Below are 27579 nucleotides of genomic sequence, written 5' to 3'. Positions count from 1 at the left end.
CCTTAATTCATTATCCCCTGATTTCACTTCTCTGGTATCTTTTAATATTTTGATGTGCATCTTTTCTCCATATAGACACACTCATATATAGTTGGAAAGTTAAGCCAGACCCTTCTTTATAGAATTTCTCTGCTACTTGTTTCCTGCCACCATCTTTTATGAAACAGACGTATTTTCAAGAGTTTTACTTCATTTTTATTAATAATGCCACAGTATTCTATCATTTAGTAATGACTATTTAGACTTAATTTTTACTATCCAAAAATACTGTTAGAAACACCCTGTGTGCATCCTAGGATGCGTTATATTTTTTGCACACTATTGCTAGTATTTCTTCAGGGTAAATTTCTAGACAAGCAGTGTTTGGACATAATTACGTATTTGATGGGGCTTGGTGCAGGAACACTGACCCCTGGGGTATAGCCCGTGGGTTTTCTATAATGAGCACCAAGGAATCTCCCAAAGGATAAAAATCACATCACATTCAGACCAGTCACAGGTGAACTCAGTGTGGTGATAAGATGGCAAAGGCCAAGTCTGATCAACTTCTGCTATTTGTAACTTCTGTTGCAAGGGCCAATGGAGATGCTTTGCACTAATACGTTAATTAGTACAGTTTCATTGATGCTTCAAACAAAGCGGACAAGTCCTCTTCTGACTGGGCTCGAGGCGCAAGCTTCGTGACCCTTTCCTGAAACAAGAAATAAAAGGAGTTAACTGGGTCTTGGCAATGAGTTTGTCAATGCTACATAGTCATGTGAACTAGTGACAGCTAGACATTTTAAATATCCTACAGAAATAGCTCAGTGTCTTGGCACATTCCCATAACCCTGCACTTGCGAGCCAGTGCAATCACGAACTGAAGGCCAGCCTGGGATGAATAGAAAGATTCTGGCTCAAAAACCAGATGAGCAAAGACACGCTCCACCTCCAGGTCCCGAGCCATACTCCTTTCGTGGTTTGGCCTAACTCCCAACTCAGGTTTATCAAGAACTATTTCTTTCTCATGAAAGCTATCAGCTCTGGCCTTCTGCTCAAAGGTACAGAAACAAACCAGCCCATACACTGATCAAACTGGGCCAGTCAACAGCTGCCCTGGAGAGAGTCTTGTCCCTGGTAAGGACAGTACAGTGCTGCTAAGAAAAATAACTCAAGACCATGTTCTTCACAGCTTGGTCTTCAGACGCATCCAAGAGGACTTTCTGTAGGGCATAACTGCTCAGGCTATACACAACAAGGCATCTGTACCCACCTCCCATTTTACATTTACTTTTCCAAACTAGTTTAGTGGTTTGCTTAATTTCTCCAGTGATCTTTATGGGGGGAGTTGGCAATGTCAACATTCCTGTGGCTTTATGTTCTCTCATCGGCTCCATGATGCTTCTGGGACAGGGACTAACAGATGACGGTTATCTGCCACCCAGATGAAAGGAAGAAACATGACATCTTGTGGGTTCTATTCTCATGGGCCATTTGCTGTAGTTTCTTGTGATAAGCAGGTGCTTGGTGTCTACCCCACTGCAGGCAAGCACAGGTGGAGAGAGAGGCCCTGCTGTGTCTCGTGCTCTGGGAGGACTCATTGTAGCGTTTAACATACGGTAAATGCATTGTCCACAGTTGGCTGCTGAGTTAATGAAGGTGGTGGGGAGAGCAGATAATGGTGTCTGAGAGGTCACATACACAGGACGGACTGCTGACTGCCCAGCCCTCCCATTTTCCTCATTTCAGAAATGACACCCAGTAGTTCAGACAAAAAATATCGCAAGGATATCTTTGCATACAGGTTCCCTTGATCGGTCAGTTCAGTCTATCAGTCAGTCCATCAGACCCACGTCAAGATGAATCACACCCCTTTGCACCACAGTCTCTGAGGCACCAGCGACCTGCAATGAGCTGTTTCCATTTTTGCTCCACTATCGCCTCCTAGTGGCTATTCTTTTTGACAGCAGCCAGCTCTCCTTTCCCCACAGCAGTGACCTGGGTTTAGAAGCTCTGGTAACTTCCCTTTTGTGATATGTAGCTACCATGTAACTCAGCTGGTAGAGTACTCGCCTGGCATGCAAGAAGCCCTGGCTTCTATCTCCAGGGAAACAGAAACTAGGTATGGTGGCTTCCATAGCACGGGAGAGGCAGGTGGCTCAGCAATTCAAGGCCATCCTCAGTTACATATCACATTTGAGGCCATATATACGGGATATAAGAGATTCAGTCCTCTACCCCAAACCCTTCCCCACCCCAAAATATCATGACGTCTGATGGTCCTTTGGGGTATGTGTGTGTGCAAATCTAACCCACTCCACACCACTGGGATGGCCATTACAAAAACAATGGAAATTAACAAGTGCTGGAGAAGATAAAGAGAATTGGAACCCTTTGTGTTGTTATAGAACATAGATGGTGCAGGCACTATGGAAAAGTTTACCAGAGCATTAGGAAGTTAAAAACTGGGATGAGATCGGTGGCACACGCTGGAAATCCCAGCACCTGAGGAGTCAAAGTGGGATCATCAAGGAACGCCTGGGCTACATAGTGAGATCCTGTCTCAAACAAATCCAAATAAATAATATGATTACCATACGAATTAACTATTCTACCCATACTTCCTCCAAGAAAACTGAAAGAAGGGGTGCCAGCATGTACTTGTATACCAGCATTCAGAACAGCCAGAGGAGGAAACAACATGAGTCTTCTAACACATGCATGAAATGGGTAAACAAAATGTGGTCTATCCACACAAAGAAATATTATAGCCAGGCAGTGGTGGCACATGCCTTTAATCCCAGCACTTGGGAGGCAGAGACAGGCGGATTTCTGAGTTCAAGGCCAGCCTGGTCTATAGAGTGAGTTCCAGGACAACCAGGGCTACACAGAGAAACCCTGTCTTAAAAAAACCAAAAAAAAAAAAAAAAAAAAAAATTATTCTTAAACAGAAACAGAATTCTGACACATGCGATGAACTGGTCAACACATTGAGATAAAATAAGTCAGCCACAGAAGCACTGATGGTGCATGATTCCATGTACATGAGTTGTCCAGCCTAGGCACTTTCAGAGACAGGAAATAGATCTTAAGTTACTACAGGCTGTGAGAAAGATAATAGGGCAGTTGTTGTTTGGTGAATGCAGAGCTATTTGGGATGCTAAAAATTCTGCAGTGGGTAATGGTTACTGTATAGTGCCACGGATGTGTCAAATAGCATTGTATTATATACATAAAAGTTATTAAAATGACAAATTAATGTTACATTACTACAATTAAAAAATAAAAATGAGAAAGATGGATAACATCTTGGAGAAAGTGGGATGAATATATCACAGATGAGACAAGGGCAAAATTTATATTCTATCAGGTCTTGTTAATAGTCATTCATCAATCTATGCATCTATTGTCTATCCTATCTATCTATCTATCTACATACCTTATCTGGTTATATATTATATATCTATTTATAATCAATGAATCAATCTGTCTATGTATCATCTATCCATGTATCTATGTATGAATGTGTGTATGTATATATGTATGTAAGTATGTATGTATGTATGTATATATCTATCAATATAATCTAATCTAGTTTGTGTCAAAAGAAAAGCTGAATTTCAGTGTGTGCTATGATAAGAGATGAAGGTGGGGCTGGAGAGATGGCTCAGCAGTTAAGAGCACTGACTGTTCTTCCAAAGGTCCTGAGTTCAAATCACAGCAACCACATGATGGCTTACAGCCATTTGTAACAAGATCTGACGCCCACTTCTGAGGTGTCTGAAGACAGCTACAGTGTACTACATATAATAAATAAATATTAAAAAAAAGAGATGAAGGTGATGGTTCCTATCACATTTTATTATAATAATAGGAGTCCTGTGATGAGCTCAGAGTCTTTGACCATGGTCTGTTGGCCTTTGGAGAGGCAGTTCTGGACTTTCAGGAACAGCTGAGCCCAAGCCTTTCCTACCTTTCCTTTTGACATTTCCAACCCCAAAGATTGGGCAAACACAGATGGAAACAAAGTATCAGATCCTATGCTATATAAAAGCCAAACGATTTCAGAATGAAGATGTGTTGAACAATGTGCTATTATTTACAGACAAGAAGACCAAAGAATAACTGATTAATATGGACACTGCAATAAGTACTTCTTTTAGCACATACGTAAAATAACACCATTTCAGCTGGTCTGTCTACCAAGAGTAGGAGTGCTCACTTGGGCAGACAGCTCTCCCCAGTGACAAAATGTTTTGTTTTTGAAATGTAAAATGTTTTTGTCCAGAGAGTTCCAAAATCTAGCTCTGAAGATGAGTTTGTTCTTGCCACTCCCTCTGCAGCTGGGCCATGCAGTTGGAAAGCTCTGTGTACAGAGCCGCCATCATCTGCCACTAGCATAAGCTGTGGTGTTTGGTTAAGGACACTGGTCTGCTGGTTTCTTCTAGAGAAAACCAACCCCTGACTGCTGAGTATAAAAGAGCCTTGATCAAAGAAGAACTATATAAAACTAACTTTCTGGCAAGGCTCTTTGCAGAGACCAGTATATTCTAATCCTATGACATTAATGAGTGAGATTGGACTACTGTATGTGTAAAATTCTGAGGTTGCCATGGCATTCCTGTAAAATGTTCACTGCTGCCAAAATCCAAACCAAACCAAACCAAAAATTCCCATACCAGTTCTTCATCTGCAGGTTATTTCTGTTCTGTTGAGGGCTCTTTGTTGTTGTGTTGTGTTAGCATGAAAAGGCTAATTTCATTATAACGGCAATGCTGAGGGAGGTCAGGGCAGGAACCTGGAGGCATGATCCGAAGCAGGGGCCATGGAGGAGTGCTGGTCCCTGGTTTGCTGTCATGCTGCCCATGAGCACCTTTGGGGAGACTCTTACCATAAATAACCAAGTTTGGCTACCAGCGTGAGATGCTGCCTTGGCCCCCTCTGTACCACAGCTGAGATAACAGGCCCTAAGAAACTCTCTTGGTGATATTGGCCTCTGATTAATCACAGTTGAGTTTTCAGTCCCAGCTGACCAGAAACCATAGAGTCTTAATTTAAAATATCAACCAGGGGCTGGAGAGACGGTGCGGTGGTTAAGAGCACTGACTGCTTGCTCTTCAACCAGTGGCTGGAGAGACGGTGCGGTGGTTAAGAGCACTCACTGCTCTTCCAGAGGTTCTGAGTTCAATTCCCAGCAACCACATGGTGGCATCTGTAATGGAATCCAATGCCCTCTTCTGGTATGTCTGAAGACAGTGACAGTGGACTTAACACGAAGCACATAAATATACAACTTTTGAGGGAGTCCCAGTCTTCCCTGTGGCACTCCACAAGCTGGGCCTCTACCATCTGTTTCTCTCTTTAACATTGCTTTCCTCCAACAGCTTAGTAACAGCTTAGTAAACTCTGAGGACTCAAGTGGCTCTTTTCAAGCCCCAAACTCCCAAACCAATATGGTCATGTCCATCACCACAGTATCACACTCTCTGCTACCAGTTTCTGTCCTATTTTGGTTTCTGTTGCTGTGCAGAGATCTGCCTGCCTCTGACTCCTGGGTGCTGAGATTAAAGGTGTGCAGATGGCTACCATCAGCACTGGGCTTCTTTTTTTAAACTGGTTTACAGGTTATAGTTTATCATCAAGAGAAGTTAGGGTAGGAAGTGAAACAAAGGACCATGGAGTGCTGCTCACTGGGTTGTTCTCCATGGTTTCCTTAGCTTACTTTCTTGTACAATGAGGACCACCTGCTCAGGGTAGTGCCGCTCATAGTGGGATGGGCCCTTCCACATCATTAATCCCTAAATGCCTTAAGAACAGTACAGGCTGCTCTGATGGGTACTGCTCCTCAGCTGGGGATTCCAGTTTGTGTCAAGTTACAAAAACTAACTAGCACAACTAATTCTTAGAAGTAAATTCATATTCTTTCTTTATTTATTATATGTTGCTGTCTTCAGACACACCACAAGAGGGCGTCAGATCTCATTACAGATGGTTGTGAGTCACCATGTGGTTGCTGGGATTTGAACTCAGGACCTTCAGAAGAGCAGTCAGTACTCGTACCCACTGAGCCATCTTACCAGCCCCTTCATATTCTTTAATTTTCAAGAAATTACAATATTATTTATTGTATGTATATGTGTACACCATGGCACAGGGGCGTGGTCAGAGGACAACTTGTGAGAGTCGGTTTTTTCTCTACCACATGGATCCCAGGAATTGAACTGGTTTAGCAGCAAGTACCTTTACACAGTCCTGGGATAAACTTCAGAAAAGACAGTATCCCTGAGAAAATGTTAGGAAACCAAAAGCCACATTGAGATCATGGTGGCCACTAGGTCTGTGGAGTTTGTGGCCACACTTTCGTGGCTGCCTTTGTTTTACTTAGTCTTAGGAAATACCTACGGTTACTGCCACCAAGTCACTTGCTCAGCTGGACAGAAGTTTTAGAAGCTGCGCAGGCATGAGCTCACTCAACATGTCTACTAGCCTGTGCTGGGTGGGGCAGAGGTCAGAGGAGCAAAGCAGGTTCGCATCTTCCTCAAGAGACTTGAATGAAGTCACTGCAATGGCTTTACCAGGCCTTATGTTTTGGTTCAACATGTTAGAACTATGGATTTGTGCCTTGGCTCAGTTCCTATGCTACATCTCAAAACACCTTTGTTTCTCACTCATTTACACTGCTAGATAAAACTAGATCTAATGGGCTTGAATCTAAGTCAGGGAAACTAGTGGCCCATGGGCCATATTTCACCAGTATAATGAGAAGCCACGGAACTGGGTGCAAGGAGCACCCAGCTAATGATTTTCTTAGAAGTTGGAAAGTCTACCCACACAGGAACCTAAGTTTATAGTTAATGATAACATGAAGACTGCTCACCCATCCCATGGGTCATTGCTCTCCACTTTAACCCCTGTCAGGGTACTTGTTTCATTGCTAGTCCCATAAGCTTCTGTGGCTATGTGAGCTCAATCTGTATGAATGTCTTCTGTGAATGGTGAGGTTATCAACAGTCTGTACAGTGATGGCATGGGGAAGTCTGGAGGGGCTAGATTGAGCCCTTGCTTTCCTGGAGTGGGGTGAGGAAAGGGTACCACTGTTTGTGGTAAACAAGGTCCTGCTTGAGTGGATATTTTAGCTGTCTGCTGTCTCAGTGCGCTCTCTCTCTCTCTCTCTCTCTCTCTCTCTGTGTGTATGTGTGTGTGTGTGTGTGTACTGTGAATGCTTAACATTGGACAAAAGAGCCCCATGGTGATTCCTGCTTTCCTGCTTGTCCATATTGACTAGGAGGACAAGGGATAACACTGGGTGTGGTAGGCATGGTCTACTAACTCGGGGCTCAAGGATCCAAGGTCCCTACTTTATAGTAAATAGCAATGTCAGGGTCTTGGCCCATTATGATCTAGCTCCAGAGAGGTCCAAACAGACCACATCTTCATGAGGTTCTTGGGAAAGGGCATTTTATATCTGAAATAATTCTACTTTATAAGTGGGGGTAATTTAGTTCACATTCTTTAGAAAATTAAATAAATGAAATAAGGCACAGAAGGACACAGATGTGTATGAAATATATATAATGTCCCCACCCAAATGAATCAAATGCAAATTTGGAATAGTTTCAACCTTAAAGCTATGCTGCATTCTATAGAACAGCAGGAGTCTCTGATGTTTTATAGTGGAAAATAACATCCATGGTCCTTTTGAAATGGCTTTGCTCTGTCTTGGGAGGTGTGTGTGTGTGTGTGGGGGGGCTCCTTAAGCAGCAGAAATGTGGGAATGGGTAGGTTTCCAGAGCTCCAGTCATTTTGGCAGTTTGCATCTCTATGTTTTCATAATGGATCCTTTCAGCTTGCCACAGTTTTATGGACGAACATAAAGGCACAGGGGCAGGCTGCTTTTGTCCTGTGGGTTCTCTAGCGGCTATGAGGGGTGCTGCAAGGTCACTAGCGGACTGGCTCTGTTTAGCAGGCATGAAGGTCATGCTGTGAACCTTACCTGGGGCAGTGTTCCTTTCACCAATGAAGGGATGTCATCCTTGGAATAACCAAGAGCAGCGAGACCGTTGTCAACATTTAGGTCAAATAGGAATTTTCGGAGAGTATCGGCCAACACAGGCCCAGCATCTTGGATCCTGGTGGTGTGGATGTTGGCTCCTAGAAGAAAAGTTCAGACCATAGGAAGAGAGGGAAGTAGCTTCCAGATACAGGTCAGTCACAATATCAGCTGGACATGTAATTTGTACCCAATGCCACCTCCAAACACTGAGGTTCAGGGCACTACTAGGGTTTTCTGAGATGTCTTTGTAGTCAGTGGCCCACGGATGACAGGCTCAGTAGCCATCAGTTCTTTAGGGGACTTGTGATTCCTCCCCGTTCACCCTTTGTGTGTGGGGGAGCAGAATGACAGAGCCAAGAAAGGAGGTGCTGAATGGAGGCTGGGGAAGACGCTGGCGCTAAGATGCAGGGATGGCGCTAGGATGCAGGGATGGCACATTAGTAGGCCATAGCTTATATGGCTTTCAAGGCTTGGTATTTAGAGGTGTGCACATTCAATATCTTTTCTAATAGCAACACAAGGCTTCTGCAAACAGCTTGAGGCAAGGATATAGAAATGCAAATACTACATACACATTGACCACCAATGGGAAAAAAAAAGAAAGAAAATAAGATGACAAAACTCTGTTACATATGATTAGGGAAAGAAAGCTTTCCTCTTTATACCTTAAAAAATTTGGACTACATTGCTAAAGGTCAGGGGATGTCCCTCTTAATAAATGTCTCATTGGCAGCTGGGCACAAAAAAGACGGTGGACTCAGGGAATAGTGCTTCCTGGGAAGAGAACCATGTGAAGAAGGTTGTCAAGATCTGGAGATTTTTAAGGGCAGAAGTTTAATGATTCACAGCACAAACAATAACAGAGATGATGTGAGTCTGAAAGGGTCATGGAGCTCTGCTCTTAGGCAGGATAGTGTGCAGATGCCCAAGAGAAGGGAGCAGCTTTCCCAGTCAGTACTTAGCACTTGGCCTGCCGATCATCTAAGTGGCACACTGTGATGCCCACAAGGCTAGCATTCTGCAAATGAAGGGCGTGTTGGATGAGGTATAAACAAAAGGCCTATGAGGGAGAGGAGTCCTCTCCTCCCTGCAGTCAGATTTATGCCTCTTCTTTCTGTGAGGGTCAGAGTGGCTTTAGTTCCAGGAAAAGGTAAACAGGACCAGATACAGGCCAGATGGAGAGCAACAGGATGAAGGGTACAGCAGACCTGGCAAACCTGTCTGCAATGCCCAACAGCAGTTAAGAGTGGATTAGGTAAGAGGCATGACAGGATATGGGGTTACAGTCTCATGATCCTGGGATGGCTGCCACTGAACACGCGGTACAGATATCTAGGTTTTCCTATGGAGCATTTTTAGAAACAATAACAAAAAGGAGGTGACATGAAAGAAAATAAACTGGTGTAGCTAAGAATAAGCTAAGATTTCAGAGAGAATTAACATATTTGTCTGGCGATATGGCATACTACTGGAGTTTCTAAGCAGTTACAAAGAACTGCTGGGGTTCTCTCCCAGGCTTACATGGGATCTACCTTCTTGCTATATCTCTGCTGCCTGGAAATTCACTAAGATTTTTTTTCCCATTTACAGTAGATCTAGCCTACTGTTTAGGACCTCTTCCCCCAATTTTTACCATTCATATATCTACAGAGGCCAATGTCCCAGCATGGCTGAAGTTCCCCTCCCTAAAGGGAGAAGGGATACAGGCCCTTGGTATCACTGCCAATGTGTTCACACAGTACACACCGTGAACTGACGCCTGGGCTTGGCTCCAAGTCTGGGGCTTCTGACATTAACACTCCCCATACAGCACCTGGAGCCCTGGGGCACACAAAGGGCTGGTGTGTGAAGGAGGGCCAGGGCAGTAGCCCTGTGGGAGGATATCTGTGGTCTTTCCTGCCTCCTGGGGAGTAATCTTTCTAATGGCTCAAGCTCCAAGAGCATAATGAAGAATTTTCGGTACCGCCTTTTTCTTCCCACCCTAAGGCAGGCAGCGGGGATAAGATGTTCTACAAGTCACCTAAAAAACACAAGACTTCTTGTTTCAGAAAAACACTAAGACTGGTTGTTGGTTTTTTTTTTTTTAAACATTTCTTTTTTTTTTTTTTCTTTTTGAGACAGGGTTTCTCTGTGTAGCTCTGGCTGTCCTGGAACTCACTCTGTAGACCAGGTTGACCTTGAACTCAGAAATCCACCTGCCTCTGCCTCCCAAGTGCTGGGATTAAAGGTGTAAGCCACCATTGCCCAGCAGTTTTTTTTGTTTTGTTTTTGTTTTTGTTTTTTGTTTTTTTAAATCTCCTTCTATGACTATCCAGAATATAATTCTATTTCTGTAAGAGTCAAAAGGTACAGTAGGCATCTTATTAGAGAGATTACTTATTCAACAATAAGCCAATCAGGTTGCTCATTTGCAATTGCTTTAGTTTATTCTTTGGCTTCTCTGTGACTGAGAGGTCACTGTTGCTTTTTTTTTTTTTTTCCAGACAGGGTTTCTCTGTGTAGCCTTGGCTGTCCTGGAACTCACTCTGTAGACCAGGCTGACCTCAAACTCAGCAATCCGCCTGCCTCTGTCTCCTAAGTGCTGGGATTAAAGGCGTGTGCCACCACTGCCTGGCCACTGTTGTTTTATCAGTGACTTTGCATAGCAAAAGTCAGAGAGGACATAAGTACAAGTAGTACTTTCTCAAGAGGCGAGAGCAGAGCAAATAGCAATAGGACATACAGACACACTTTATAGGCTCAATTTAGGTTCTATTTCCTTATGGATCCTTAGAAGGCTAAACGTATGGCATTTGAGTGCTGTCCCTGGCTTCAGGCAAGTCACTGTCATTTTATCACTGAGCTACTCCAACATGAAAGCTTTTGTCCTTATCCCTGGGAAACACCCCACCTTGGAGGGCCACAGAGCTGTGGCTAAAGGTTCATACCTAATATTTCTGCAGTCTCCAGGTGCCGCTCTGGAAACATCTGGGCTGTGAAGGTGAACACTGCAGGAGAGGTGAGCACCACAGAGAGGCCATGGGGCTGGGGAGAGATGCACAGAACAGCCACCATGGGCTGGGGAGAGATACACAGGACAGCCGCCAAGGGCTCTTGACGTGGGCTGGGGTGCAGCTTGGGCCAGAGTTCTTACCAGGGTTCCATCCCCACACCCATTGACAGATGCACTTACAGAAATTGGAATAATTGTAAGAGCTAGTTGAGTAATTTATTATTAAATATTTTTACCACCAGAGGGTGATCCACATTGTATTCCTTGGCTTTATATTTCTTCACTAAACCTGAAATTGGGTAGGACATGCCATGGCTGGAAAAGAAAAAAAAATCTTTTGTTGACACACAGATGCTAGAATTCAGTAACATGGACATTGTTGCAGGAGCGCCCCTGGACTACATGGTTACTCACGGGTTCTACATGGTGTGCTTCTTGGATGCAGGAAATGTGCTGTGACACACTCCAAGTTTATTCATTAATAAAACCTCTGAAATGATCAGACTCTAATCGACAAAGAGTTTTTTTATTCATTGGATAATATGCAAGCTGGACCTACTAGTGATCTATTCTGCAAATAATCGACAGAGTTTTCAAATGCTGTATATTAACAGGGCTGAATTATAAAGGCATAGTCTACCCTAAGAAGCTAGGTTAATCAGTCCTATTTAGTTTTTTATTTGCTTGCTTCTTACCTTTGCAAAGCTGTGTGCAGGCACAGGGCAGGCAAGGCTATGTGTGTCCTGCTCTATTATTCTTTCTTTGCTTTATTTCCTGAGACAGGGTTTTGAATCTAGAGCTAGGCTGGCAGCATCTCATAGTGCTGGGGCTGTAGGCAACTGTGGCCATCCATGCCCAGCTTCAGATTTATATGAGTGCTGGAATCCAGACTCAGATCCTCATGCAGCATCTCATAGTGCTGGGGCTGTAGGCAACTGTGGCCATCCGTGCCCAGCTTCAGATTTATATGAGTGCTGGAATCCAGACTCAGATCCTCATGCTTGCACAGAAACACTCTACCTATGGAACCATTCTCCAGCTCACAGTGGCTTTGCCTTCACCAGAAAATAGAAACTTTATATCCTCTTGAACTTTCAGTGAACAAATAAGAAAACACTGTAGTTTACTAGATGGTTCAGAATATTGTAACAAGTTAATATACAATATTCACAGAATGGTCTCACTCTTATAATAGGGACTATTGGAAGATTGAATGCTTATTCAGCAAAAGATCTCTTAAAAGAAAGTATTTTGATGATTTTTTTTTGAGACAGGGTTTCTCTGTATAGCCCTGGCTCTTCTGGAGCTCACTCTGTAGACCAGGCTGGCCTCGAACTCAGAAATCTGCCTGCCTCTGCCTCCCAAGTGCTGGGATTAAAGGCATGCGCCACCACCACCCGGCTTGATGAATTACATTAATGTTTATCCAAAAGTTTTCAGACACCTCGAATGAGATAAAGCGAAAGCTGCGGCTTCCCTGGGTTATTGGGAACTTTAGGCTTCCTGGGTTATTGGGAACTTTAGGCTTCCCTGGGTTATTGGGGACTTTAGAATGGACTCTCTCTCTCTTGCAATCAGAAAATTATTGATTAATATGCTCTCAAGTAGCACTAGGATTCATGTAGCTTTCAAAGGCAACTCTATAGCAATACTTAAATTTTCAATTTTTTTTTAATTTTAAAAAAATGTATTCATGTATGAGTGTTCTGTCTGTATACATGTATATAGAGTCCATTATAGGTGGCTGTGAGCTACCATGTGGTTATTGGGAATTGAACTCAGGACCTTTGGAAGAGCAGCCAGTATTCTTAAGTGCTGAGCCACTTCTCCAGGCCCCAAAATTTCAATTGGTTTTAATAATTGTCTATGTTCTTTGTACAAAACAAAAACTATTCATAGTCTTTTTCCTTCTGACCACTTTATACATATATTTAATTTATGATCATATTGGACATAGTTTCAAGATTTATTTTCCTTTATTATTTTATGAGTTTGTGTGTGTTTTGCCTGCATGTATGTCTGTATGCCCCATGCCTGAGTGCCCAAGGAGGTCAGAAGATGGCATCTGATCACCTGGAGCTTGACTTATAGGAGCAGTAGACACCACATGCATGCTGAGAATTGAACCTGGGTCATTTGCAAGAGCAGCTGCTGAGCCATCTCTCTTGCCTCTATACACTGTTTTTGTAGCCTAATATTCTTTGTTTGTTTTAAGATTGAGTCTCATGTAGGCCAGGATGATCACAACCTGTCTATGTAGATGAGGATGACTTCAAACTCCTGATCCTCCTGCCTCTACCTCAAAAGTGCTGGGATTACAAGTGTGAGCTACTGTGTCTGGTGTTGCAAACACTTTTCTATATTGATCTGCCTTAAACATGACTTTATTTTATTCTTTAAGTACTACAGTTGAGTATTAACTATTGGAAATCAAACATGCATCCAAAATTTTCAATTATAAATTATACTTGAGTGAACTTCTTTATAAGGAAACCCACTGTGCATACCATGAATACTACTTAGGCTAGATTCTTAAAAGTGAAATAGTGGGCCAACGGGGACGACCGTTTTCAAGCTCTAGGACATCTTGTTTACTTGCTTTGGTATAATAAGTTCACCCTTCCATGGCACAGAACTTGATGCCTTATGCCCGAACATAGCTCTACTCTTAATTTTCAACATTCTGTTTTTAATTTTTTTTTTTTTAAATTTTAAGGTGCTATCCAATAAAGTTTCAGTCAAAGATTAATTTGGGGATATAAACAAAAATTCTGATCACTCTTTTCTCTGTTGTATATGAGAGACTAAGGAAAGATCCTGAACTTGAGATTTTACAAATCATAATACATATAGCAAGACACAGAGGAATGGGAGCCCTCATCCAGTGCTGGCATGAATGAAAAAAAAAATAGTGTAAAAACTAAAGAAGAGTGGTAGTTTCTAAAAAAAAAAACAAACCAAAATTATCATAGATTCAGAAACTCCATTCATTTGTATCAAGTAAGAAAAATAAAAATGTGCATACAAATACTTGTACAGAACATTATTTATAGCCATACATGTCTACCAACTGATATTAGGTCAAATCAAATGTGGGATCTCTATACAATAGAATATTATTTGGCAATAAAAAGATCTGAGGTGCCCCTGTATGAGTGAACTATCTAAACAAAGTGTGGCAGGCACAGAGGATCATGTGACTTCATGTCCATGTCATGTCTGGGATAGAACTGAAATAGAGAATCCCAAAGACATGGAAAGTTGTTCAGTGGTCTCTGAGCAGTAGTTGAAGATGTGGGATATTTTTTTTCTTTTAAACAGAGTGTAATAAAAAGTTCTAAAACTAATGGTAACAGGATTTTGTGCACAGAGTAAAAAACATCGAATTACATGTGTCTTTTTTTTTTTTTTTTGGTTTTTCGAGACAGGGTTTCTCTGTATAGCCCTGCTGTCCTGAAACTCACTCTGTAGACCAGGCTGGCCTCGAACTCAGAAATCCACCTGCCTCTGCCTCCCAAGTGCTGGGATTAAAGGCGAGAGCCACCACCGCCCGGCAAATTACATGTGTTTTAAATGGGCAGACTGTATAGTACATAAACTGCATTTTAAAAGCTATTATAAGCTGGGCGGTGGTGGCTTATAATAAATAAATAAATAAATAAATAAAATAAAATAAAATAAAAGCTATTATAAGAAATCCATGACTCAATAAGTTAATCCAAATTAAGAAAATGTTTGGGGAATCTAGATTTCTTTTTTGTATAGCATATTTAAAAATTTCCACTTGTCCTGAATTACATATATTAAAACTTAGAAGCAATAGCTTGAGTTAAGAAAATGAATTGCATGCTCACTTACCACAGATGAACACCAGCATTTCCGAAGCCAATGCCAGCGAAAGTGCTTGCCAAGTGCATGTTAGACCTTGCTTCCAGATCATCAGGGTTTCTGACAGCCCTGTGGATTAGATAACTGTGGAGCCCTGCACCAACAGTGGTATTTCCTTCTGAATAAAGAGCTGCCTTACGGAAAGGTGGGACAATGGAACATCCCTCAGTAGGAAGAAAAATTAGGCAGCTTACTCAAACAACCCCTTGTCTTCTAAGTGAAAATGGAAGGCAAACATATTTTTCTCATCAACGGTTTTACTGAGGGCATAATAAATACTCTGTCAGGTGCTTAACTCATAGGAAGGTGCCAGGAAAGCAAGGCCCTGACCTCGCACTGAGTGCTGCTCTGGGGAGGTGACCTGGGACTTGCTCAGTCTTCATTTGTCAATGGCCTGACAGTTGGGAATGGACTTGGGATGAACACATTCTCAGAGTGCACCCAGAACCCTGTCACCCGAGGCCACGCCGGACAAGTGAACTGCATGTCTTTGCTATTTCAGGAGCCTGTTCCCATTTGATCTCTCATAAATAATGACCATAAATATGTATACTTATATATTTGTATTCTTTAAAAAATTTAAAGATTAGTCAACTTCTCAAATATTTAGCTAGAGAGATGGCTGAGTGGTTAAGAGCACTGGCTGCTCTTCCAGAGGAACTGTGTTCAATTCCCAGCACCCCCACTGTAGCTCCCAACTGTCTATAACCACAGTTTCAGGGGCTCTGACACCCTTACACAGACATACATGGAGGCACCAATGCACATAAAATAAAAAGAAACAATCAATTAAAAAAGAAAGGAAAAAAAAAAAAGAAACCCTATCTCAAAAAAAAAAAAAAAACCCCAACAAAATAAATAGATAGTTTCTATGTAAAGAAACTTATGCTGGGCAGTGGTGGCACATACTTTTAACTCCCAAACTTGGGAGGCAGAGGCAGGCCAGTCCCTGTTAGTTTGTGGTCAGCCTGGTCTACAAGGTAAGTTCCAGGACAGCCAAGGCTTACACAGAGAAACCCTGTCTCAAAATAACAAAAATAAATAAAGATAAAATAGTTAATTAAAATGTTTGTTTTCAGATTCGAGGCCTTGTTTCCTAGGCTGCTTTTGCTTTCCCACGCTGAGCCTCAGCCTCTCCGGAACTCGGAGCTCCTTGTGTGTTGCTACACCCAGTTCGCATCTGTGCTCTCGAATCTTTCCAAACCTCCCAGGAGTCCTTTGACATTATCTCTCTCCTCTTTGACATCTTTTCCTTGACTCTAGCTTACGTGTGTTTCTCATTCCTGCCCAGTCTCACAGATATCTCTCTCATGTCAGCTTCACTGCTGGAGCTGTTGCTTCAGAAGGAGTCTTACTTTGCTGTCCTGGCTGGTCTAGTACTAACTATAGAGTACAGACTGGCCCTCAAATGCATGGCAATCGTCCCGTGTCAGACTCTCAGATTCTGGAATTACAGGTATTCACCACCATGTCTGGCTAATTTGGGGGCTTTGGTGAGAAAACCTTTTTAAAATTTTATCTGTGTCTTTTATGCATTAGGAACTTCAGTTGGATTCTGAAACTCTTGCCTTTTTGAACCAAGGGGATCCAGTTTTCTCCTGCCTGTCCTCGGATCCCCTCAGAGCACACAGGATCTGGTCAGCAGCCCTTTCGGCATTAGGCATGTCAGGTGTCACATGAGAACATGTCTCATCTCTCTGTCCCCAGGCTGACATACCTCTTCAGATATTTGGCAACGATTCTCAGTGCATGGACTGCCCAGATGTCGCTGATTGGGTTGCTCCCCTGGTATGTCGGTCGTTGGATGGGATTGGAAGGGCAGGGGCTCCTCATGTTGTAGGGAATGGCGGTGTATGACTCCAGAGCATGGCTGAAGAGAAATGTTTAAAATACACAGAATGAGCTTTGATTCTCCATCCCTAGCAAAGCTTATTCTTTTCTTTTTTTAAAATTTATTTACTATTATATATAATTACACTGTAGCTGTCTTGAGACACACCAGAAGAGGGAGTCAGATCTTATTACAGATGGTTGTGAGCCACCATGTGGTTGCTGGGATTCGAACTTAGGACATTCAGAAGAGCAGACAGTGCTCTTAACCACTGAGCCATCTCTCCAGCCCACAAAGCTTATTCTTATAACTATTCTTATAACTATTTTTACAACTAGAACTTATCCTTATAAGGAAGGACTGAGGGACCCAAAGAGAACAGGAACTCCATAGGAAGACCAACAGAGTCAACTAACTCGGACCCTTGGGGGCTCCCAGAGACTGAACCACCAACCAAAAAGTGAGTGTGGGCTGGACCTAGGTCCCCAGCACATATGTAAGAGATGAGCAGCTTGGTCTTCATGAGGGTCCCCCAACAACTGGAGCATGGGCTATGTCTGAGCCTGCTGCATGCCTGCCTATGAATCATGCTCCCCTAAATAGACTATCTTGTCTGGCCTCACAAAAATGTGACAAAATATGCTTGTACTAGTGGATGAACTATGGTGGTTTGAGACATACTCAAAGTGAAAAGAACCTGTGTGGTCTTCAAAGGAGATTGGCACTAATGGTCTAGCTCAGGAACAGGTGGGCAGTAGATACACAAATCATAGATGAAACCATATGAGCCTATGTGAGCCTCATCAAGTTACTAAGCACCGGACACCCAGCCTCTGAGAGTGCCACAGTGCACTTTGTAGCTGCACAGTGCTACAAAGAGATGATGTGTGTGAGGGGCTAGGAGTACACATGGTGGGCCTGCATCCTGGAGACACTAGCCCCTTGACTGATCTCTCCTGGGGTGCAGCCCTTCCCTGGTTTGTGTGGCTGTAGAGGCCGGTGGTGTAGTCCAGAGATTGTGTCATCTTAAACTGATCCTTTCTCTGTGACTCCACCGGCATAGATGATGTCTAAGGCGATCTCCCCAGAGACAGGCTTGTGGGCTCTAACATGAGTACATCCTATCAGCGACATTTCTCACCTTCACATTTTCACCCAGCAAGGGAACAATGACAACCAACAGGAGCAGTGCTCCATAGTGTTAATCAGTGAAGGCTTACCAGGACTGTATACAGGCAGTGCAGTGGTAAAATACTGTTCACAGACTAGTCTTGAAAAGTCCTTCCAGGAGGCACCGGTACGTACCAAAGGACGTCGAAGCCACTGTTGGCAATCACCCGGCAAGGCATGTGGAGAGTATGCAGGGGATCAACCAGTCCCAGGGTGGGTTTGATGGCTCGTGAAGCAATTCCTAAAACAGAAGAATTTTAATATGTTAAAGGTGTGAGCACCATTAAAAATTTAATAACCTTAGGACAATAAATTTAAAAAAAAAACAGTATGAGAAAAGATTCATTTTCATGTAGTGATGCAAGAAGCAGTGAAAGGCTACTTGGGACCAGAACCCATGATTTGCTGGTGTGCTGGGCTGATTCTCTATGCCACAAGTCATCTCATGTAGCTCTTTCAGCTGATGGAGGAGTGACTGGCCCAGTTGGCAGTGTTGACCACACTAAAACTGACAAGAACTACAAACCAGGGCTTATTTCTTATTCAATTCCAAAATATTATTTATGAGCAGACCACTGGCCATTGTTCTTACCTGCTATGTTACAAGTCACTTAACCACTGGGAGTTAGGCCACACACACGCACGCGCGCGCGCGCGCGCGCATACAAACACACACACATACGCACACACACACATACAAACACACGCGCGTGCGCGTACACACACACATACATACAAACACACACGCACGCACACACACACACACACACACACACACATACACACACACACACACACATGCAAGTACATACACACTATAAATAACAACATCCGTCTCAGGACCTATAAGGATAAAAATGAGATAATATGTATATAAGCCTTTTAAACACCATAAGGCTAAATTTAAGAGTTGCTTGTTATTGCTGCTAACCATGTCAAGGGATCATATAGTTTAACAAAAATAAAGAAGTTACTCTGAATGTGTAGTTGAACGTCAACAAAGGCTGGAAGCAGTATATTGAACCAAGCTTATTTCTACCACAATCAAGGAGAAGGTAGGGCCAAAATGCCTAAGAAGACAGAAAACAGAAGTGATCTGGGGATGGGCCTGGAGCGACTGACTGGGATGGAACATGAGGCAACTTTGTGGAGATATGGAATGTCTAGGATCTTGATTTGCCATGTGTATTTGTTAAAACCCATCAAACAGTCTTTGAAAACTATGCATTTTGTTGTATACAAGCATCTTTTGATAAAATTGATTTAAAATGTTAAAAAATGTCAAAGAGAGGGAACCACTGATATGGGCAGGAGAATGGCCTATTAAGTAAGACTCATGGCATTGGAGGGCTGTAGCTAAGAGCATTATTGTTTGTTCAAAGAACCCAAGTTTGATTTCCAGCACCCAAGTCAAGGGGCTCACTACTGCCTATAACTCCAGCTCCAGGGGATCTGACAGCTTCTTCTGGCCTCCAAAGGAATTCCGAGAGCTCTGGAATACATTTATACATGCTCATAAATAAAAATGTAAATGAAAAAGAGATTCATGGCATTTTGAAAGGCTTTTCAGGTAACTGTCAACAAGAAACTTACCAGCCTATTTTCATATATTCTCTTCTTGGGAAGAGAAATGATTTCTAAATAACAGCATCAAGGTCAAGGGAGAGAGGTAGAAGGGTGTGAGGGAGAATTTCAAAAGAGGTAGGAATAAAATTCTTACCAGTTTTTACTTTCAAATGTTCATAGTCAAAAATGGCAACCCCGGTAGTCTCACTGCCAGTCCCTGAGGTAGTTGGAACTTGAACAAAATAATATTAATATTAGAAAGAATCTGAACAGATGTCAGGGAACATTCTTAGTTCCATCTCAGAGCAAGGAGCAGAGTCTGACAACTGTATCTGTGTAACATATTTTGTTAAGGGTTCATGTGAAGTCCATGCTTGAGTTAACACACTTGTGAGTGTTCCCATCAGCATGCCATGTCTTTCCCTACACTAGAAAGCATGTATGCAATCTATATCTGTGCTTATATAGATATGCCCATAAATATAAAGCATATATATAATATATATGTTTAACATACATTATGTTTGAATGTACATGCATGCTTCAAATACATCATATCTGTCTACATTAACATGAGTTCTATTGGTCTATTTAACATTTACCTGGCTTCTATATCTGTATTAACATAATATACATGCTGCATTAACATGGCTGCCTACTATACATGGCTGCATTAATATGTCTGTATGGTTAACATGCATGAGTATTTAATATGCCTGCCACCTGTATATGTAAAATCATTTTATTAATTTACATTGAATATATGATAAATTAATTAACATACATGCATGGTTAACATGCATACATATTTAACTTACATGCTGCCCGGCAAACAGGTTTTATACTTATGTTGTCTGTATCCGTACTAACACTAATCTGTGTTGAATATATGAACACTGTTGTAATTTATGCCTTTGTCGGTTTTAATATATATATGTTAATCATACAGTGTGGGAAGTCTGCCATATTAATGGCGATGAGCTCTGGAAAGCTTGGCTCCAGAGCCGGAGATCAAGTTGCCTAGCACCTCCAGTAGGAACGCTTGCACATCCTGTCTCTAAAAGACACCTTTATTCCCTCTTGGCAAGAGCCATAGGAACGAGATGTTTTGCTGGGCCCTGTGGTTTTGTAGCTCTGTCAAGTTTTTAAACTTTACTAATCGCTTCTCTGTGTGGTGCCGACACAGTTTCACCAGCGGGTTCCATTTGCCAGACTCCAATTACGCCTCTCTCTGCTGACTCCTCATTCATGTCAGAGCAGTACATCTGCCACTGACTCCCTCAAGTCCCTACCATGGGCATTTATGATAGAGCAAAAGAGGGGGAGCAGGGGTGATACTTAACTGAGGCTGCTTCCTTATTCCTAGGCAGTGCATTTTAACAACAGAACCTTAGTGAGTAGTGTGCGAGCAGCCATAGACATTAAAGGGAAGGAAGGGCTAGAAAACCTCCTGTGCCTCGATAGGACATTCAAGCTATATTTTGACATGGATTTGTGCACTAGGCAGTCGTGGGGCAGATGTCATCGAAAATAACACAGCCATGCTAGCCACATGTCCCAGGAAAGATGCAAAACTCCAGGTCAGCTTAAGAGACACTATGTGGAAAAGAGGGTTGAGTCTGAGAGAACACAGCAAATGTTCTCTGCCAACTTCACGGTGGCTGGCGAAGTGAGAAAAGCAGACAGGTCTGGAGACAAGGCTGCCACAAATGTCTGCGAGGATCCCTGCCTCCTCCACAAAGTGACATGATGGCCTAGAATTCCAGGCTTCCTCTAGCTAACCCAACTGTCTATCTGTGCAATGATGAAGGTCAGAGTTTTTAAATGAAGTAACTGTTGTTTGTTTTGGTCTCTAAACATGCTCTGATTTAAAATGAACATATCAGAGGTTCTGGAAATGTAGACTTTGACATTAGTAGCTGGCATGGCATCTATGGCCTTCTTGCTAGTTATAAAATAAAACAAATGAGCAATGTTTACCTGCGATCAGAGGTTTAAGAGGCTTAGTTACTAGCTTGCCCTTTCCAATGGGGGCATTGACATAGTCAAGGAACTCCGCTTGAGGGTTGGATGCATATAGATTAGCAGCTTTACAGGTGTCCAGGGTGGAGCCCCCACCCACAGCAACATAGGCATCAAAGGCTCCCTTTTTGGCAAAGTCAATTGCATCCATGAAGCTTAGAGAACAGAAAACAAAGTTGTATTATGCTATATTAAAAAAAAAAAAAACAAAAACCACACCATCATGCTGTTAAACAAGGTCTGGGATAAAATTTCAATGGCAGCCATTTTTGTTGGCTTCTGCCAACAAAGATGCCCATAGATAGCCCATAGATAGCATTACCTTCCATCTGTAGGTTCCACCCGTACACCATCATAAACCTGAAAACTGATGCCATTCTTTGATAGGGAATCCATAACTATCTGTACAGGAGGGAGCTGGGAGAGGGTCTTGTCTGTCATCAAGCAAACGTTCTTAGCGCCCATATTCTGTAGATCCTAAAATAAAAATCAACTCATGAGTTAGGCTTGAATACAGGAGCACCTTTAGGCAAGTTTAACATGCTCTTTAAGAACAAAGGACTTGCCGGGCGGTGGTGGCACACGCCTTTAATCCCAGTGCTTGGGAGGCAGAGGCAGGCGGATTTCTGAGTTCGAGGCCAGCCTGGTCTACAGAGTGAGTTCCAGGACAGCCAGGGCTACAACAGAGAAACCCTGTCTCGGGAAAAAAAAAAAAAAAAAAAAAAAAAAAAAAAAAAAAAAAAGAACAAAGGACTTGGGACTGAAGAAATGGCTCAGCGGTTAAGAGCATGGGCTGCTCTTCCAGAGGTCCTGAGTTCAATTCCCAGCAAACACATTGTGGCTCACAACCATTTAACAGGATCTGATGCCCTTTTCTGGAACATAGGTATATGTACAGATAGAGCACTCATACATTAAAACATTTTTTTTAAAAGAACAAAGGACTTGATTATTGTTCCCTTAACACAAGATATAGCCTGTAGAAGCCGTAGACATCTCAAATACTTGCCATGCCTACTTCCTTTGTAACCCCTGCTCCATATCTAATATTTGAGACAGCCATCTGAAATAAGAAAAAAAATTATGTGTATTAGAGTTGGTCAATGTATTTCTAAAACCCTGAAAAGACTGATTCCTCATTGTTTAGAGACTACACAGCATGCTCTGCAGCACGGCCTTCCACATGTCTCACCTTTGGCCTCCCTTCTCCTTTAAGCAAACCTTGGCTGTAGTCATATTGAAATTTTGTATTTGTCTTTTCCCAAAGACACTAAATTCTCACTTGTTCTTTCAGCTTCAAGTGTCTGCTTTTCCTAATTCTCACATTAAAATGAACACATTTTTAACTTTCCAATTCATGTGTCTCATTTATCCAGTCCTCGTGTGCATCTAGACACATCCTTCTAGCGTCCTGTCCATCAAGACCATGGAGGGTGCTCTGTTGAAGGCCTTGGGCTGGACTCAGATAACACAATAACTACAACACAGATGCATGGTCTTCTGGGGTTTACATACAAAGGCAGAGCTTTTACACTAATGCGGATTGGCCACTTTTCAATGAAAGGACAAACCAAAACAATCATGTTGTGTTTGATTCAAGATGATTTCTTTTCTTTTCTTTCTTCCTTAAATGGTTAGTAACTCCTTAAATGAGGATTTAAGTAATTCCAACAGGGTTGCCTGGATCTCTGATACTCTCCAATGGCCTTGGAACCACCAGGATTACAATTTTCAGCTGTCAGCTATCATGTGGGGCTGACTACCTTCAGATGGGGCTTGGAACACTGATGCTTCAGCAGATATGTAGGGTTTTTTTCCATGTCATCCATAAAAGAAAGAACGAATCAATGAAATCTACCTCAAAGGCATAATCTGTTGTTTTTCCAGCAGGTGAGAGTCCGGGGTCTAGAAGCACAGAGAGTACCATCAGACATGTATCAAAAAATAAACCTAAATATTGTTTTTGAAAATAAAACCAACAGTGAACATAAACATCTCCCTTGGAATCTTACCTAAAAGTATATGTTTTTGCCATTTTACAGTTGTATACCACATATAGGTCAATATTTACAAAAAAGTACTAAAACCTGATTTTTTTCTTTCTGTTGTTATATCGGGGTAAGAGGGGACCATCAGTGAATTTCATATTTTAAAAAGTCATTATTGTTTCGTGTACCTGGTGACTGTGTGTGCCACCGCATGCACATGGAAGTCAGAGGACAACCATGTGGAGCTGGTCCACCTTCATGTTCCTGGTGAACCATCTTCTTTAAAAAATAGTATTAGTTCTTATTTTATGTACATTGGTGTTCAGCCTGCATGTGTTCTGTGAGGGTGTCGATGCCCTGGAACTGGAATCATGGACAGTTGTGCCCTGCCATGGGGTGCTGGAAATTGAATCTAGGTCCTTTAGAAGAATAGCTAGTGCTCTTAACCACTGAGCCATTCCCCACCTTCCCTTACATCTTTCTTTTTAATCTTCTCTATAACCAGTTCTGGTCAGCCACAAGATAAAGGAAAGTCCACAGAATAATTTGTACCACCATTTTTGTTGTTGTTGTTATTAAAGAAAAAGAGACCAGAACTAGATGACATCATCATCATCACCACCATCACCACCACCACCACCACCACCACCACCACCACCACCACCACCATCACCACCATCACCACCACCACCATCATCATCAACATCACCACCACCACCACCACCACCACCACCACCACCATCATCATCATCATCATCTGGTCTCTGAAGGTAAAAGCATCTCATCAAAATTCACATTTCCCTGATTCCTCTAAGGTTCTGTAGACACTCCTGCTCCTCCTGCTGCTGCTTCTGCTACTAAAGCTTAGGTCAAACAGGAAGTTGGAGTTATCTTTCTCTATGTCATTTCCCCAAGTAGAAAAAAGCCAAGAAAATATTAGACCAAAATGGGTGAAAACAAAATTGTGCCTGTTTTCCCAGGGGCCGTAAAGGGTGGCTCCAGCTCACGGCTGTTGGGTAGAGACCCCACGGGCCCTGAGTGTGAACTCTTGAGCCTCTGACCTCTTGACCCGTCCTCTTCAGTCCACTGCTCAGGAGCATGCACTGGTTGGCCTTTCCTTTCCTGCCTCTCTATTTATAGCTTACCTCTTTCCAAGAAGAAAACCAGTTTCTGTGTCAGTCATGTGACATGCTGAGAGCGTGTTGAAGCTACATTGAGCTTTAGGGACCATGGAGTCTGGCAAGGGTCAAGATGGTGGGAGTCAAAGACTTTGCTTATTATTTTTAATTATAAAGAAGTAAGATATTTTTAAACAGGATAAGGACAAGATTTTTTTCTTCTAGCAATCACCTTACTTTAGCTTCTAGAGTTTTCTTTTTTTTTAAACCACAAAAGATTTGTTCTTCAAGAACCTAAACATTCTTAAAATATCACGTGTGTTTTCAGTTTTGGAAAAAATTGTGGGGCTGAAAAGATGGATCAGTGGTTGAGAGCACTTGCTAATTCCTCCAGAGGACCTGGGTTCAAGTCATAGCACCTACATGGCAGCGCACAACTGTCCGTGATTCCAGTTCCAGGGATCTGACACACTCACAGGCACATATGCAGGCTGAACATCAATGTATATAAAATAAAAAATTATAAAAAAGGAAGATTGAAAGGATAAATAGCAAATTGTGGACTTAAGAAACCTATCAGTTGGAGCAATGTCTCAGCAGTTTCTCAGTGAGAGGCAGCTATTTTCATTAGCCTGCCTCAAGAATGCCTTGAATGTCCCTTCCCCACACTTTACCCAAATGCCAGTGGTATAAAGCAAAACTGAAGCTGGTGTAAAAAGTTAAAATGTTTTACCTTGGGAGTAAGTATGAGAATGAGTTGGGCACTGGCATCTAGGGAAAAGAAAAAGGGAAATATAAACAAACAGGAAACCCAAAGTGAGAAGCCTTAAAGTAGCTCTTCCATGACATTATGGCCTTGAGATCCCAGAGCGTAGAAGAGAAAGCAATGAAAATCCAAACCCAGGATAGTGTGAAAGAGAAAATCCAGCCCACCACTGCCTCTTTCGCACTCCACAGCTCCTTTCCACGAGGTTAGGTATTCAAGCTCGACTTGGCCAAGGCCTGCAGGCAGCTATGAGGAGCGTGCTGAGGGGACACACTTCTGGGGCCCTGGGTTGTGAGGTTCCTGGAGCTTTGATTCAACCACGGGGTTCTTCTACTCAGCTTGAAACCCTGAGAATATTCTACCTAATCTCTCACATCTTCAAGGTTTATCTTCAGACTGGTTCCGCACTTGAGCCTCTAGAAGCTCTCAGAGCACTGGCCTAGGTCAGTGACTCACATCCCACCACGGATCCTCTACGGACCTCAGCCTCAGAGCTGGTCCTTTCTACAGCGGGAACGCCTCACACAATCTCCTTCCCGAATCCCGTCACCTATGTACATCCCACGGTTTTTTTTTTTTTTCTAGAAACTTCCCACTCTTCCCTGCCACATCGGCTATTTTTTGGACAGTCCCTCCCTTTGGCTTCAGTTTCTCCTTTGCATTTGTTTCACTTTACGGCTATAGCGGGTGCCGGGAAATATGTGACTGCAAAGCCTCCTCCCGACCGTGCCAAAATTCAAATCTGGAATTAAAACACCCCGGAGGGAAAAGGTAAAGGGAGGAAAAGGTGGTTAGAACTTCTTGAGATCAAGAAAAAAAAAAAAAAAAAAAAAAAAACAACCAAAAAACCCATAAAGCAAGGCTGCCACCCAGTGGCCGCCTACTTCCACCAGGAAAGCAGGCAAGGCCCAGGCCCAGGCCCAGCTTACAAGTAGATTTTTCTTTCCAAAGCATGCCCTGCATTAAATTTCCAAGGACAAGAGAAGCAAAAGGAAGAAAGACATCCGAAATCAATGCCGGAAATGCGGCTGCCTTTCCCAGCCATTCACGTTACTGTATATTCTAAGGCTAACTCATTTCTAGCCCTTAGCTGGGTTCCGGCCTGGCCCACCCTTGCCTTCTGAGGTTGTCCACCTGGGTTGATTTCCTCACCATCCTTCCTGTCCTATAAGCGATCCATGTCGGAATCACTCTGCTCATCCTTTGGTCCTCCCCTTGGTCTACATTTACCGCTACCAACAGTTCACGTGCAGTGTATACTGCTTGGTATCAACGGTTCTCCATTTCTCAGTCCTTACTGCCTCCTAGAAGGCAGGCCCAGACCTATGTTGGGTTCTGGAACTACAACTCTCCCTCTCCAGTCCCTCGCCTTTCCCTAGCTCAGGGCAGCTTCCATTTCCCTGGCTGACTCTGGCCCTTCACATTCACTTATTCATGCACTCAGCCTTTCTGGAAGGAACCCGGTCGGGGAGGGTAACTACTCGTGGTCTTTTCCCATACAACCCATCTGCGGAGACCTGCAGAGGCCTATCCCCTTATTGGATCCTTAAGCAGCCCTTGCTCTTCAGCCTTTTGCTGCTGTATTCTCAGAAAAGAGCAGTTTCTGCACATAGACTCATACACGTGTTACTTTGCTAATGTTAATTGTCCTAGCGAGGACACCAAAGTCTACACTACTTGTCTCACTGTGGGAGCAGGCTAGCTTCTCTGAGAACATCTCCTTAGTGGTAGCTGGGCTACAATGCACCATCCCGTCCTACCATGGTATCAGGCCCCACACAGCCCAGTGCACACTGGCTTTTCTGAACTCTGTAAGTATCCCGATTATGATTGCCTGCCCAGCTGGGTGCAAGCAGGGGTTACCAAATACTGAGGCATGCTTGGTGCAGCCTGTACTCACGCTGTGCTTTGCAGGTGCCTCAGCAAGTGTGTAACTCGAGCGCGGAGAGCTGCAGCCATGGCAGTTCTTGTTTGCCCCGCTACTCCACCCCAACTGACAGCCAATCTGGTCGCTGTTGGAACTTCTGCCTCCAGCGCACTCTGCCTGGTCACCTGACCCAGCCAGCCTTGCCCTTTTTTTCAGGCAACCGTGAAATTGTCTCAATGGCAAGAACCCCACAGGGTCTTTCATAAACTTAAAAAAAGGCCCCCAAAACGACCAAAAACCCAAAACCCAAAGCAAATCTTTGAAAGTTAAGTCCTGTCT

At 42.9% G+C, this 27579-nt stretch overlaps 1 protein-coding gene across 2 annotated transcripts; it reads right to left on the bottom strand.

The window, feature by feature from the left end:
* Positions 1-172: 172 nt before the first annotated feature.
* Adhfe1 (alcohol dehydrogenase iron containing 1) lies at positions 173-27418 on the bottom strand. Of its 2 annotated transcripts, none has more exons than XM_031366804.1 (14): positions 27274-27418; positions 25341-25378; positions 23360-23406; positions 22511-22564; positions 21824-21978; positions 21460-21656; positions 19634-19711; positions 18049-18154; positions 16630-16782; positions 14883-14981; positions 11261-11339; positions 10960-11056; positions 7973-8130; positions 173-691 (listed from the first exon to the last, which is right to left on the bottom strand). In XM_031366804.1, the coding sequence occupies exons 1-14, from the start codon at positions 27330-27332 to the stop codon at positions 608-610; spliced, it is 1404 nt and encodes a 467-aa protein (XP_031222664.1). In that variant the 5' UTR covers positions 27333-27418; the 3' UTR covers positions 173-607. The 2 variants fall into 2 exon arrangements, with proteins under 2 accessions (XP_031222664.1, XP_031222665.1); XM_031366805.1 differs by lacking the exon at positions 27274-27418 and adding an exon at positions 26526-26765.
* Positions 27419-27579: the final 161 nt, after the last annotated feature.

Source organism: Mastomys coucha, unplaced genomic scaffold (genome assembly GCF_008632895.1).
Source record: "Mastomys coucha isolate ucsf_1 unplaced genomic scaffold, UCSF_Mcou_1 pScaffold14, whole genome shotgun sequence".
Classification (NCBI taxonomy): domain Eukaryota; kingdom Metazoa; phylum Chordata; class Mammalia; order Rodentia; family Muridae; genus Mastomys; species Mastomys coucha.
This window is presented reverse-complemented; position numbering and strand designations above follow the sequence as displayed.